This window comes from Stigmatopora argus, chromosome 7 (assembly GCF_051989625.1).
Source record: "Stigmatopora argus isolate UIUO_Sarg chromosome 7, RoL_Sarg_1.0, whole genome shotgun sequence".
Lineage (NCBI taxonomy): Eukaryota > Metazoa > Chordata > Actinopteri > Syngnathiformes > Syngnathidae > Stigmatopora > Stigmatopora argus.
In genome coordinates, this window is record NC_135393.1 from 5,291,335 (window position 1) to 5,304,803 (window position 13,469).

Here is a 13,469-nt window from a genome sequence, read left to right on the forward strand (position 1 = left end):
AAAAACACTTATGACAGAAAGCTAGGAGAATTTTGTTTTTACTTTCAATAAAGGTTTGTTCAAATAAACAGTGTGACGTCACAAACACAATGGCAGCCAGCGGTACCTCCGTGACAGTCCTAACGCCAAATGGAAGAAGACAGACAGTTAAAGTTTCGCCAAATACGCCGTTGTTACAGGTAATATAGGTTTAAACCACGGAACCTTACATGATTCCTGTTTGATGCAATTTGTTTCAGTGTTTGTATATTTTCCTTTCAGTTAGCCTCTCTGGCTAACTTTAGCTTCCCAGTGAGAATTTGTGTAATGTTTTTTTTTGCTAGCTGTTTTTCGAATCAAGGGATTTTTTTTGTTTCTTTTGTGCAGGTACTGGAGGAGGTTTGCAAGAAGCACGGATTAAACCCCGATAATCACGGTTTAAAGTAAGTCATTAACAAATTAAGACCTAAGAATTCGGCAACGAATCCTATTAAATACATTTATTGATATTGGTATGCAATAGAGAAGTGTGAAACGTAAAGTAGTTGCTTCTTGCAGTTGTTTCTTGAATATTTTGCTCTTCCATTGAATATATCTTTCGATATTCAGCCAATGCTTTGTTTGATTTCAACCAATCTAATGTTCCCTTTCACAAATTACAAGTGCCCATAAAGCGCTTTTACACAATGGATGGGTATGCTTTTGTATCATTGGACGGCACCTGATGGTGTAGTGGTTCACTTGCCTGATTTCAGTGTGTGCAAGCGTAGGATCGATTCCTGCCCCGTGGCGGTTTGAATAGTTGTCTGTGTCTCTGCATGCCCTACAACTGACTGGTGACCAGTCTAGGCTATTGTCTTCCTTTCGTGTGCGGTCGATTGGTCGCCGTCGTTTGGTCGCCGGTCTTTTGGTCGCCCCGACCGCGACAACGGGCGACCAAAAGACCGACGACCAAAAGACCGACGACCAAAAGACCGACGACCAAAAGACCGACGACCAAAAGACCGACGACCAAAAGACCGACGACCAAAAGACCGACGACCAAAAGACCGACGACCAAAAGACCGACGACCAAAAGACCGACGACAAAACAAGGTAAAACAACACGGTCTACGCATCAATAAAAGCCAACAATGGCCATGAGCAGTTTCACTGAGCCGACTTGTGAGTGTATAAGAGTTTGTATGTACATGAGTTGTCCCCTTAGGAAGGTACGTCAGTCAGGGTCTTAACAAGTTCTCCAACAAAAAACAAAAGTCCGGGAAATGTGGAGCTTTTCTTTAGCCTAATAATTACTAGGGCATTAAGTATGACTAAATAGTAATTTGCAGTTTCTATTTAGACCGTGTAACTCTTCCTTTCACCCAAAGTCATCTGCGATAGGTGCTGGCAACCCTTGTGAGGACATGCGGTACAGATGAGGAATTAATGAATTATTTGGACACCACCTTGCCCCTTTTGACAGATTTCAGAGGACTGTTCTTGACCTGACGAAGCAGTGGAGGTTTGCCAACTTGCCCAACAATGCTAAGCTAGAAGTGGTGCCAAGTACACGGACAGAGAACATATCTGCTAGTCAGGTAAGTTTCAAGACTTGCTCGGCATTTCAAAATGTCACAGCATGCTCAAGGTCACATATTTACTTTTTGCTATTATTATTATAAATTTGTCATTAAGTAGGTACATTTATTGGTTGGTGTTGCAGCTCATAAAAAGGCAACCTGAGAAGAAAACTTTAAATATGCATGCCATGGCTTTTGTATTGTTGGAGGATTTGTTTCTCACCTGTTCAGTCAGAACACAGATGAGTCTTATTAGCACTGTTTTTTTTATCTCTCAGGTGCGGATTGCATTACAGATGGAGGATGGCTCTCGTCTCCAGGGTTCTTTTTCTTGTGAGCAGAGTCTTTGGGAGCTGGTGACACATTTTCCACAGATCAAGTGTGTGTTAGTATTTTTTTTACTGTGTGCTCTTGGCCTTTGAAAGCTCAAATATGAAATGTCATTCTGTTTGACCCAAGTGTGTTGAGTAATACTGTACAAGCAGGATCACAATTCCTTTGATGTTATAAGTTGGCTGTAAAATATGTAAGTTGGGGTGTGGATTGCCTCATATCTGGCAATACAATTCATATCACGATTCAACTTGACACTGGTTAATCCTGATACTACACCTCAAGACAATTATTGAGATTTTTGGAAAAAAATATCAAAATGGGCATGAAACCAGTGCCTGATGGTGTAGTGGTTCACTCACCTGACTTCGCCGTGGGCAGATGCAGTTTCTAAAAAATGGCAGGTCAAAACAGTAGCTAGTGCATTCCAGGTATACAAACCACTGCAGGGCCAAAAGACAAAAATAATTTATTCAAGTGAGGTAGAACATTTATTTTTCTTTGGGCATCACTGTCCACTTATTGAATAAATCTAGTATATTTAGTACATTTTAATATGAGACTTAAGCTGGAAAAAAACGCGCTCTTGGTCTAAAAATGATTACTACATGTCGGCAGACTGCTGCTCACTAGTGGACACAAGTGGAAGTGTAGCCACCTGTTTATTTCCACCAAAAAGACCGGTGTAAAGATCGAATCAGAGGGATTTTGAATAAATACAAGAATCGTGCACTGTAACATCGCAATGTATTGCAGAATTGATTTTTTCTGTTTTTTAATTTGTTTTTTTCTCCCTAACTAGTAAATAGTAGTCAAGCATTCATGATTCACTCCCAACATGGTACAGTGCTTACAGTTAATGCCTTTTAGACTCTGATTCCAATCAGAAAACGTTTTACTGGTTCGTCCAATTCCATTTAAACTATCATCTCCAAGTAAATGTTGCTTTACTTTATTGCCTCATGAAAATCAGGCACTTCAATTAACCCTCTCTCAATTAATATCACTTTCCCCTCAGCGTGTCGGAGCTAGCTAATTCTGGGTCCACACCTGTGTGTGTTTACATGAGAGATGAGGTACAAAATATTCATTCACCTTTCAAGACGACAAAAGTATTTTGTCCGTAGGACCCAATACTTTTACTGTGTGTGTTTGTATTTAGGTGTGTGGTGAAGAGGCCCTCAAGAAGGCAACGTTGAAGTCTTTGGGCCTCACTGGAGGAAGTGCCATTGTCAGGTTAGTTAACTGTTGAGTTTTACTTATAATTTCAGATTCCCAACCATCAAACAGATGTTAGTCATTTAATTATGTTGAATTTATATGTTGCTCTTGACAGATTTTTACTGAAAAGGCATAAAGCACCAGGAGAAGATCGCATAGACACAACTTTTCCGTTGACCCCTGATGTCAATGAAAATCCCCAAAGCTCAGTCTTAAAGCCTGATCTTAATCTTTCACATTCTGAAACCTCAGTATCCCACCAGACTTCTAAAAACTCTAAACCCACTCAACTAGTTAATACCCTACCTGCGTTCACTCCTCTTTCTTCCCCTAATAAATCCCCCGTACAGAAGAAAGCTCTTAAAAAATCCCAGGAGAAAATTGAACCAGATGTTCCTTCTGAGGTACTAATGCCAGAGGCCCGTGTTGAAGAGGCAGGGCCATCAGGGCTAAACTCTCAAACACCATCATCATCATCATCTACTGACCCTATCGTGCCATTCATTCCCTTTTCTGGAGGCGGTCAGCGCCTCGGTGGTCCAGGAGGAAGCGCACACTCTTCAACATTGTCGTCTTTATCATCTGCCGTAGAATCCCCCAAAGCCAAGAAAGCCAAGCCTTCCAGTAGTTCTTCCAAGGTATTTCAAAATGGAGATTCTATCTATTTTATTCATCATCCGAGCCGTTTATGTTCACAACGGTCCCAGGTGTGCTGGAGCCTATCCCAGCCAACAACTCCATCAGCCTACCATGCATGTTTTTGGGATGTGGGCGGAAACTGGAGAAAACTCACACAGGCACGGGAAGACTTGCAAACTCCTCCGAATCTTGCTTAGTCAACTTTTTCCACATATTCTTATTTTTTTAAGTTATCAATTTTTAATCTGAAATTCTTCTGCAGCATCACGGCACTGCCAAAATGTCAGATGAGATTAAGGACGGAGCAGTAAAATTCTCGGCGGTAAATACTTGTAATCTTTAGATCAAATTAGTTAGGAATATTTCATGTATTCGTCTTGGTTGTTACTTTATTTCGCTGCAGCCAATAGAGAGGGAGCCTCTCATCTACCACCTAGAGCGCATGTCCCAACGGTCTGCAGAGGAGGTGGACTTGCCAGATGAATTCTTTGAAGTCACCGTGGATGATGTTCGCAAGCGTTTTGCCCAGCTAAAGAGCGAGAGGTTAGTACAAGGGTGTCAAACTCGGGTTGGTTCGCGAGCCACATTAACGTCAACTTGATTTCATGCGGGCCGGACCATTTTAGATATAATATTTAGATATATTTTTTATAAATGGATTAAAAGCCCTGAATATTCCGTTTTTATAGATCTAAAACGGTTTATTTTAGCTTTTTTAAAATATATTTTTAGATTTTACAAAATGATTTTTGAACTAAAAACACAGAAAAAAATGATTTAAAAATACAATTATTGATTTAAAAGGGGGAAAATCAAGAAATTTAATATACATCTATACTCTTCATTTTAATTTGATCCTAAAACACAAAGTCGGCACTCATGATTTACTTTCCCGGGCCACACAAAATGATGCGACGGGCCAGATTTGGCCCCCAGGCCGCCACTTTGACACATCTGGGTTAGTAGATGAAAATGGTAATGATGAAAAAGAATACCAACCTTAGAATATGTCCATTGTTATCTGGGATGTCCACAGCGAAATGGCCAAAAAAGGTGTTTTTTAAAGTAGTATTTCCATTATGTCCAATGAACACACGTTAGTGTCTTACTTTGACAGATTACTAATAAGAAAACAATCCAATATTTTTCAGAAAATTGTTGGAGGAGGCGCCGCTTACGACTCAAAATCTTCGAGAAGCACAGATGAAGGAAAAGATGGACAGATACCCCAAAGTAACTACATTACAACCACTTTGACATGCATACAATATAACTCTACTTTACCAACATATGCCCGCTGGTGCTTTTTCGCCAGGTTGTGCTGAGGATCCAGTTTCCAGATCAACACGTTCTACAGGGCTTCTTCAGACCACTCGAGACCGGTTTGTTTGTGTCTCTTTCCCTCAGAGTTGTTCATGTCAGCTGGCAAAGTTGCAATCTACAACCTATTTGTGACATTTTTTCACTGTTGTCATGGCTGAAGCCAGACCAGAAATGATAAGAACATTAATTGATAACTCTTCTTCAAGCAGAGTATGTTCTAATTTTTAATGTGTTTTTTCTTCTTTTTTTTAGTCGGCGCTTTAACAAATTTTGTAAGGAGCCACTTGGAGAATCCACAGCTCAGGTTCTACCTCTGTAAGTTAGATACTCCCTTCACACTACCATGTCATTAATCAACAAGTTCAAGATGAACTACGACCGTCCCACTCCTTCCCTAAACGTCTCATCAGCACAGAACAATATAAAGTGCACCCCAAGAGCCAGCACGCCCCCTACTAGCCACTACCTCAAAAACCATAGACCTGAGACAAAAAAAAAACAATCAGGCTCCGAGGATTGATGCCTATACAGTAATACCTTGACATACGAGTGTCGCAACATACGAGAAATTTGAGATACAAGGAAAATTCAGAGCAAATTTTTGACCTAAGATACGAGACAAATTTGAGATACGAGCATACGAGACGGTCCCCAATGCGGCCGCCAGGTGGCCGGGTATGCGAGAGGCTGCTATGAAACAGCATCGCTCTGTCTTTCTCGCCACATCTAGGTCGCATTAAAGGCATCTCCGGATATTGGCCGTACAGTTGGCATTATTTACATGTATTTTTTTGCCATAATGAGTAAAGAATTAAGTGAAAATAACTGGGTTCAAAGCAAGCCGGTGCAATGAAGGGTAGTGAGAAGAATAAGCGTTTGGTGACAATCGATATCAAGTATGAAATAATAGAAAAATATGAGAGTGGTCTACCCATGACTCAGCTGACTCGCCAACGTGAGATTAAAATGTATTTTTTAGTGTGTGTATCGTAATCTAAATTCAAGTTTAAAGTTGGTTATGTTATGTAGTGTCACCAAAGTGTAGCAAACCAAACGTCAGATCTCAGTCCTCCCCCGTTGGCCGCTACCATCTGTCTTGAAGGAAAGAACTACTCCATACGTACTGTATATAATAATGCCACATTTTATTCCAGATCGTAACAACTAGATAGGTATTTGTTAATGGATAAAGATCGTATGCATAAAGATCGTATCTCAAGGTATTACTTGATCCCTTGATTATCTCTACCAAAGTTTCTTGTGATCCATCGATGATTATCGGAGTACCAATTTTAATTCTGCCATTCGTAAACCTAATTAATCAACCGAGACAAACATTTAAAAAAAAATCTACATCCGATAACATCTCTAGAATAAACCTAGCACATTTTATTCTTACCTGTCTACAAATAATGTAGGAGTTACAGACTTAGGTAGTGTGATCCCCAAGAAAAAGACAAATGTAAGCTAGCATTTGAGACCTCCCTCTAGGTCTAAAAATGGCTTAAAACCTCCTTCACCAAATGAGTAAATTAATCCTACACAAGGTTTCCCCAGAAACAATTATAATGCTTCATGGGAAAGAAGCCTACAACGTGTTTAGGGGAAAAATAAAATTCTTAAAGCCTTATGAAACACTGGAAGAAACCTTGGATCATGTTTTAACATGATACATTTCAGTAATCTGATTTACTCTGAACATCCAAAAGTGATAATACTTTGCTAATCCAGAAAATCCAAAAGTATCCAGCTAACCCTGTTCAACAGCAAAATAAATAATTGGTAAAACATTGCAACTGTACACCAGTCCACGAGTAAGCAATATTCAGAGATGCAATTTGATTTCCATTTCTTTTTAGTTGTGACCCCTCCAAAAAAGATTCTCGATGATCCAGCCGCCACACTTTTCCAGGTAATAAAAAAATGGAAACAAATCCATATGAAAAATTGGATTCAAGCTGTCTGTAGTGGTTAAATGCTTAGTAGAACAACAAAATAGAGTAACTGTTGCTATCAATTTCTCTTTTCTACTTGAAATTCGACTTGTTTGACTCACAACTGTAAATGCATGGAAAGCAATGGGCAGCGCCATTATTATACTGAAGTGAGGTCGTCATTTTATTTTCCTTCATTGTCCATACTGCTTATCCTATTAAGCCAGCACATATGTGTTATGGCCTACAGAGTGCAGTGTTGCTCTCTTCTTTCTTCATCGTTTGGTTGATTAACTCATTGGCTGCTGATTACAGTAAAAGATGTGGAATAGAGGTACTATGATCGGGCCGAAAAAATCCCACATGACGGGTCCAAAAACCTGACCTGGACCGAACTCGAGGAATTAACTTGATTTGCAGGCCCGAGTCAGAAGCAAACCCTAAATTTCCGTCTTTTTGGGGGGGAGGGCTCGGGACTCCCAACCCAATTCGGGAGGAGCAGGGGTGATTTATGTGTCAAGGTGCCAGTCTTTTTGCTCTCTATTATGAGATCAAAGCACCACATTGACTACATTCAGCGAAGCAAACGCAAGTTTCTCTAGCATATTCAACAATCAATTTGAAGCTTTTCCAAAACGCACTCTTACCGGTACCAGTGCGTGTTTCTATTTTCAGTTCTCCTGTCTTTAGTGATAGATGTGAAATACAACTTCAGGAGCAGGTTAAGAAAGAGTGAGATCAATTTAATAGGAAATAGGCTTATTACCAGACTGCACGATGGGGAGAGAGCTCGAACAGCTGTGAACCGCTCACAGTCTGTTGTCCTTGCAACTCTCTCTCCGAATGAACAGTGGGTCAGTCTTTATATAGGAAAACAGGGTAAAGTTTCTATGACAGCGATGTAGGACAGAGTTTATGCAAACAAACTTTGGGCTAATATGGTTAGACATTTGCAGGTTTTAAGTTTGTGCAAACAAGATGTTTTTATAGCTCACACAAACTGCTGCTTACATCGCGCGATTCGAACAAACAATTATTAAGCCAGTTGGCCACATCGCACAATACAAGCAAACAATTGCAAACCCATTTCGCGATGCGAACAAACTATTGCAAAGCCAGCTAGTTAGCCTATCTTACATTCCACGATCTTAACAAACAATTGTAAAGCCAGTTTGGCCAGTCTATCTTACATTTTACGATCTTAACAAACAATTGTAAACCCAGTTTGGCCACATGGCGCGACATGAACAAACAATTATTAAGCCAGTTGGCCAGTCTATCCTACATTTAGTTTATCCTTAACTTCTTGCGGCGTTCACGTGACATGAGCAGAGCATACTCTGGCTCTGCAGCTCCGCCTCCAAAAGAAGCCCGGCCTGACCGGACCCAAAGTAATGAGAGACCTTTTAAGGCCCGACCCGACCCAAAATTCGGGTCCGGCGTCGGGCTCAAGATCTTACCTCTTGTGTGGAATCCATTTAAAGTGTGGGCCTGGCACACATTACACGCATTAAAGCATTAAATTTCAACTGTTGTTACCTTAGAAATGACTTTTTTGTTGCAAACCACTTTGTTGCAAGTAAAAATACCATATTCATTAATTAATTTTCCATACGACTTATCCTTACATATATTAAATATTTGATGGCATGCCAATTCTAATAGTTTGATGTATTGCAACATTTTGACCCATGTGCCTGTGGTAAAGATTAATTTGTTGTGTCTTATTCTGTTGCCGCCAGGCTGACCTGTTTCCTGGTGCTGTGGTGTACCTCGGCTCTGATCTGAAGACAGGTTTTTATCAATGTTATTTTTTCATTGTTAATTTGAAGTAAATCTTAGTGTGTTGTATTTTGTGTTACTTGTGTCTGTGCATATCAAAAGAATTCTACTTAAAGAGGGAACTGCTTCAATCCTCAGTGTCAGCTTTGCAAGCAAATGAATCCATTGCCAGGTACGTTGATAAATCTGTTCAGTTATTCACAAATTGGGATTTTTTATTATAGGTTGAGACAGAAAAACAAGAATTTATATCAGCAAATGTCTAACTTGGTTGCTTGTTTCTTATCACACACTGTGACACAACACCGTGAATTTTTGAACATGCAACTTTCAAAATGTAAAGGAGCCAGGACATGACCATCATCCCAGAAAATCTTTTTTTCCACTTTGTCTGAGTTACAAGTGCTGTATTTGCAAGTACAGTGGTATCTCCACTTACAAAATTACAGTTGTACCTCTACATACAAAACACTTTGGTATGCAAATTACTGTTCCAATATACAAAAACAAGATCCAAGTCACGAAATCCCCCAAAACGTCAATAGATCTCCTGAATCTGTTATTTTATTTTTAAATTGTCACAGTAGTGTTTTTGGATTGTGGGAGGAAACTGGAGAACCCGTAGAAAACCCACGCAGGCCGGGAGAACATGCAAACTCCACATGGGAGGACCAATCTGGATTCAAATCCAGGACCCCAGAACTGTGAGGCCAATGCGATAACCACTCAGTCACCGGGCCGCCCTATATTGGGACAAAAGTTTGCATATCAACAGATTTCATAGCCTAAAAAAATCCATATGTAGAAGCATTCGTAAGTAGAGGTCCCACTCTACTTTTTATGTGTATATGCTTCCTTTTGAATGGTCACAATCATTTATACTCATCACCCCCTTTCTTTTACAAATAGGAGGTTTAGATACAAACTAAAACTGAAATTGAGGAGGAACAATCTTTCGGTTTAGTAATTCATGTTCCTTCTCTTTTACCTTTACTCATCTCAGCTACATGATCCAGTCAAATAAACATTCCCCGAGCTCTTCAGCCCCTGATGAACTGCTGTCGCCTCCAAAGCCAAGTGCTGACACTGGCCCATCTTCACTGCTTGATCATACTCCATCGTCAACAACCACTCAGTCTGCTAAGACCAGCACATCTGACGTGGGCAAAGTGCCCAAGTGGCTCAAGCTTCCAGGTGAGGATGTGACAGGGGAGGTACGCCCTCATTGTTTACCATTCCTTTGAATTTTGCTGCTTGATCTCACTATGCTGATTAGATGTTCCGCATGCTTGGCAGTACATAACTTTAACAAGCAGCTGCTCATATACTTTATAGGCCGTCAACTTCCTGTCTTTTCAATACCATAGCACAGGAGTGTCAAACCGGTCCTTAAAGGGACGTAGTGGGTGCAGGTTTTCATTCCAACTCAACAAGAGGATACCTTTTGCAAGTGTAATCAGTTAATTAAAGTCAGGTGCTACTTCTTTTAGAAGACACCTGATTGGTTAAAATGTCGGCACTGGATCGTTTGGAACAAAGACCAGGACCCTCTGCGGAATCGGTTTGACACCCCTGCCATCGTGACCAGACGTTTGGTCGCCGGACGTTTGGTCGCCCGGACGTTTGGTCGCCCGGGTGAATATAATTTTGAGAGCTGGTTTCAACAGTAGATATTTAGATATTAAACTCTCTCTTTCATGAATATAATTTTGAGAGCTGGTTTCAACAGTAAACTCATGTTGTCAAACGTCCGGGCGACCAAACGTCTGGCGACCAAACGTCCGGGCGACCAAACGTCCGAGTACCCCCTGCCATGGCATATACTGTATATTTCTTTCATTGTAGTAGTATACAGTAGTTGGCAGCTCTGGTAAAGGCATACCAAATAAGCAGGATAAAACACTGCATGAGAAATAAATCATTGTAAAGCTGATCTCTAAAAGATCATGCACATTATTTCAATGTTTAAAATCCTCATGCAACTGTAAATATCTGGGAAAAAAATTAACCTCAGTAGACATGAAATGCAATCTTTAATGCTTTTATGTCAAATATATATATTCGAAGCAACCTTGCCCCATGTCAAAAGTAATTCCCTCCTGTACACTGTCACATTAACTGCTTGAGCAACTTAGACTGATATTTACATATGTATGAGTATCCCTAACATTACAATAGAAAATATGCTAATACTTTTTCATGGTATTTTATATGTACAGTACATGTATTTGACTAGAACTGTCAAGACATTTCTATTGATTGGTTGTCTGTGTTCCATACAGGTAAGAAATAAGACGGCGGGGAGAAGTGCAACGATGCAAGATGTCTTAAACAGACTGACTTGCAAAGCCAATGTTATGCACTTCAAACTCAGCATTGTGACAGCTACGCACTTGAATTCAGCTAGGAAGATGCCTGTCACTTTGAACTGTGTGAGGTATTGATTAGTGAAGTGAAGATTTGATATTGGTTGGCAAGATTGATGTGATCTTGTTTGTTTTGCGTGAAGATTGCTGGATATGAATGTCTTATGCAACACATCTTAAGAATAGTTCAATTAAAAATGCTGTTTAAAAACATTTGATTGTGATGAATATGTATTCTTGTTTGTGTGTGTATGCGTATGTGTATATATACATATATATACACGTGTATATACATATATATATATATATATATACATATACATATATACACATACACATATATGTACACATACACATACGTACAAACACCTATACGTGCACATACACATGTACGTGCACACACATACGTGCACATACACATACATATACGTGCACATACACATACACATATACATATACGTGCACATACACATACGTACACATATACACATACGTACACTCACGTATACATATATACATACTATATATATATATATATATATATATATATATATATATATATATATATATATATATATGTGTGTATATGTATATATATATATATATATATACACATACATATGATTGCTTGCACATTGCTTCTTGGGATATTTAGAGCTGGGTAAATCTTGTATCCAAATCCGTCTTTAAACTTCTCCACAAAAGTATCTCGGACCCGCCTGAAGTGTTTCTTGGTCTTCATCATGCTCTCTGCACTTTAAATAGAACCCTGAGACTACCACAGAACAGGTGCATTTATACGGAGACATGATTACAAACAGGTCGATTCTGTTTATCATCAGTCAACATTGGATCATTCAGAGATCCTCACTGAATTTCTGGAGTGAGTTTTGCACGCCCCACTTTTCATTTTTTTATTTATTTAAAAAGTTTAAAACATCCAATAAATTTCAATCCACTTCATAATTGTGTTCCACTTGACAAAGAAATCTAATTTGGCAAAGGTTGAAAAGTTCAAGTGGGCCAAATACTTTCGCAAGGCACTGTGTATTCATTCATTTTCAACACCGCTTATCCCACTCAGGGTCATGGGGTGCTGGAGCCCATCCCAGGTGACTCCGGGTGAAAGGTGAACTACAGCCTAGGCTGGTCGCCAGTCAGTCGTAGAGCACACATACAAACAGACAATTGTTCACCATTACCTTGCCAGCAAATGGGAATAGATCCCACGTTGCCCGCCCTGAAAATAAATGATTTGCAATATACACTTAAACAAAACAAAAATGAATAAAGGTTAATAAAATCCTGCTTTTACTAACAAGAAACAAAAGATTTCTTAAGGGTGTGTATTTATGAAAGTCAGAGAACCTAGAGTCTAGTCCTAGTTTTGAATTTTCTTTCTGCCCAGCAAATTGGGATTTCTGAAAGAATTAGGATACAGTGGTACCTCGACAAACGAGTGCCCCGACATACGAGCAATTTGAGATACGAGTAAAATTTCGGGCTAATATTTATCTTGAGATACGAGACAAATTTTGATATAGGAGCATACAGCGGACGCGAGAGGCTGCTCATAAGAACATCATGGGCACTGTCGCTCTGGTTGCAACTCCCTCGTATAATCTCTCTACGAGCACTGGGCGGAGCGTTGCATATTCTCAGTCCCAACCCCAAACCCCCCCATTAGTCAGTGCGAATGCCGTATATACTACTTCTCGGTGGCAAGTAGTCGTGCATTATCCTATTGTCAGGACATTTGTGTGCATCATTTTCGGAGTATTTTGAAGAGAATACTAAGGCAAAAAACCCTCGATAGGTTGCATCGGAAAGTCAGGGTGGAGGTAGGGCAAATAGCGCCAACCTGGGAGAAGAAAGGTATAAAAAATTAAAACAAAATATGAATTAAGTTTAGTGTAAAGTTAGATTAAATTTATTTTTGAGTGTCTGCATCGTAATCCAAGTTCATTTAAATTTGTTTATGTTATGTTACGAGCGCGTTGCCGTGACCACAAATTTCCCCCCACTCTCCACCCTCTCTCTCCCTCTCCCTCTCTCTCCCTTCTGCAAAATCCGTCAATTTTAATACTATTAAACACATTTTAGTACTATTAAACCACTAGTTATTTTTTACTTTGTTAATCGATGGCGAATTAGAACAAATAAAAATGTTTTTCCAATCTAATATCCTGTTTTTGGTGGGGGGTTTCAGATGGTTGGAACAAATTAATTTGTTTTTATTTCATTCCTATGGGAAACGTTCATTTGAGTTACGAGTTAATCGACATACGAGCTCAGTATAAAAATAATAATACAAAAATAGCAATTCTATC

At 39.5% G+C, this 13,469-nt stretch overlaps 1 protein-coding gene across 3 annotated transcripts; it reads left to right on the forward strand.

Annotated features, from left to right (window-relative positions):
* The first annotated feature begins 32 nt into the window (after positions 1-32).
* On the forward strand, positions 33-11,352 carry aspscr1 (ASPSCR1 tether for SLC2A4, UBX domain containing). 3 transcript variants are annotated; one of them, XM_077606090.1, is made up of 17 exons: positions 33-179; positions 367-422; positions 1,445-1,559; positions 1,820-1,926; positions 2,893-2,950; positions 3,037-3,110; positions 3,211-3,733; positions 3,997-4,056; positions 4,138-4,277; positions 4,886-4,967; positions 5,050-5,116; positions 5,310-5,372; positions 6,917-6,969; positions 8,734-8,785; positions 8,876-8,945; positions 9,777-9,967; positions 11,056-11,352. In XM_077606090.1, exons 1-17 carry the CDS (start codon positions 90-92, stop codon positions 11,064-11,066), a joined length of 1,812 nt encoding a protein of 603 aa, XP_077462216.1. In that variant the 5' UTR covers positions 33-89; the 3' UTR covers positions 11,067-11,352. The 3 variants fall into 3 exon arrangements, with proteins under 3 accessions (XP_077462216.1, XP_077462217.1, XP_077462218.1); XM_077606091.1 differs by having other exon boundaries at positions 1,820-1,920; XM_077606092.1 differs by lacking the exon at positions 3,997-4,056.
* The last annotated feature ends 2,117 nt before the right edge of the window (positions 11,353-13,469 follow it).

Bases quoted from the DNA above. Each gene is read 5' to 3' on its own strand.
- aspscr1 (XM_077606090.1), top strand. From the start codon at position 90: ATGGCAGCCAGCGGTACCTCCGTGACAGTCCTAACGCCAAATGGAAGA. The intron at 1,927-2,892 runs GTTAGTATTTTT...CTTTCCCCTCAG, and splicing joins TTTCCACAGATCAAGTGTGT to CGTGTCGGAGCTAGCTAATT. The intron at 2,951-3,036 runs GTACAAAATATT...GTTTGTATTTAG, and splicing joins GTGTTTACATGAGAGATGAG to GTGTGTGGTGAAGAGGCCCT.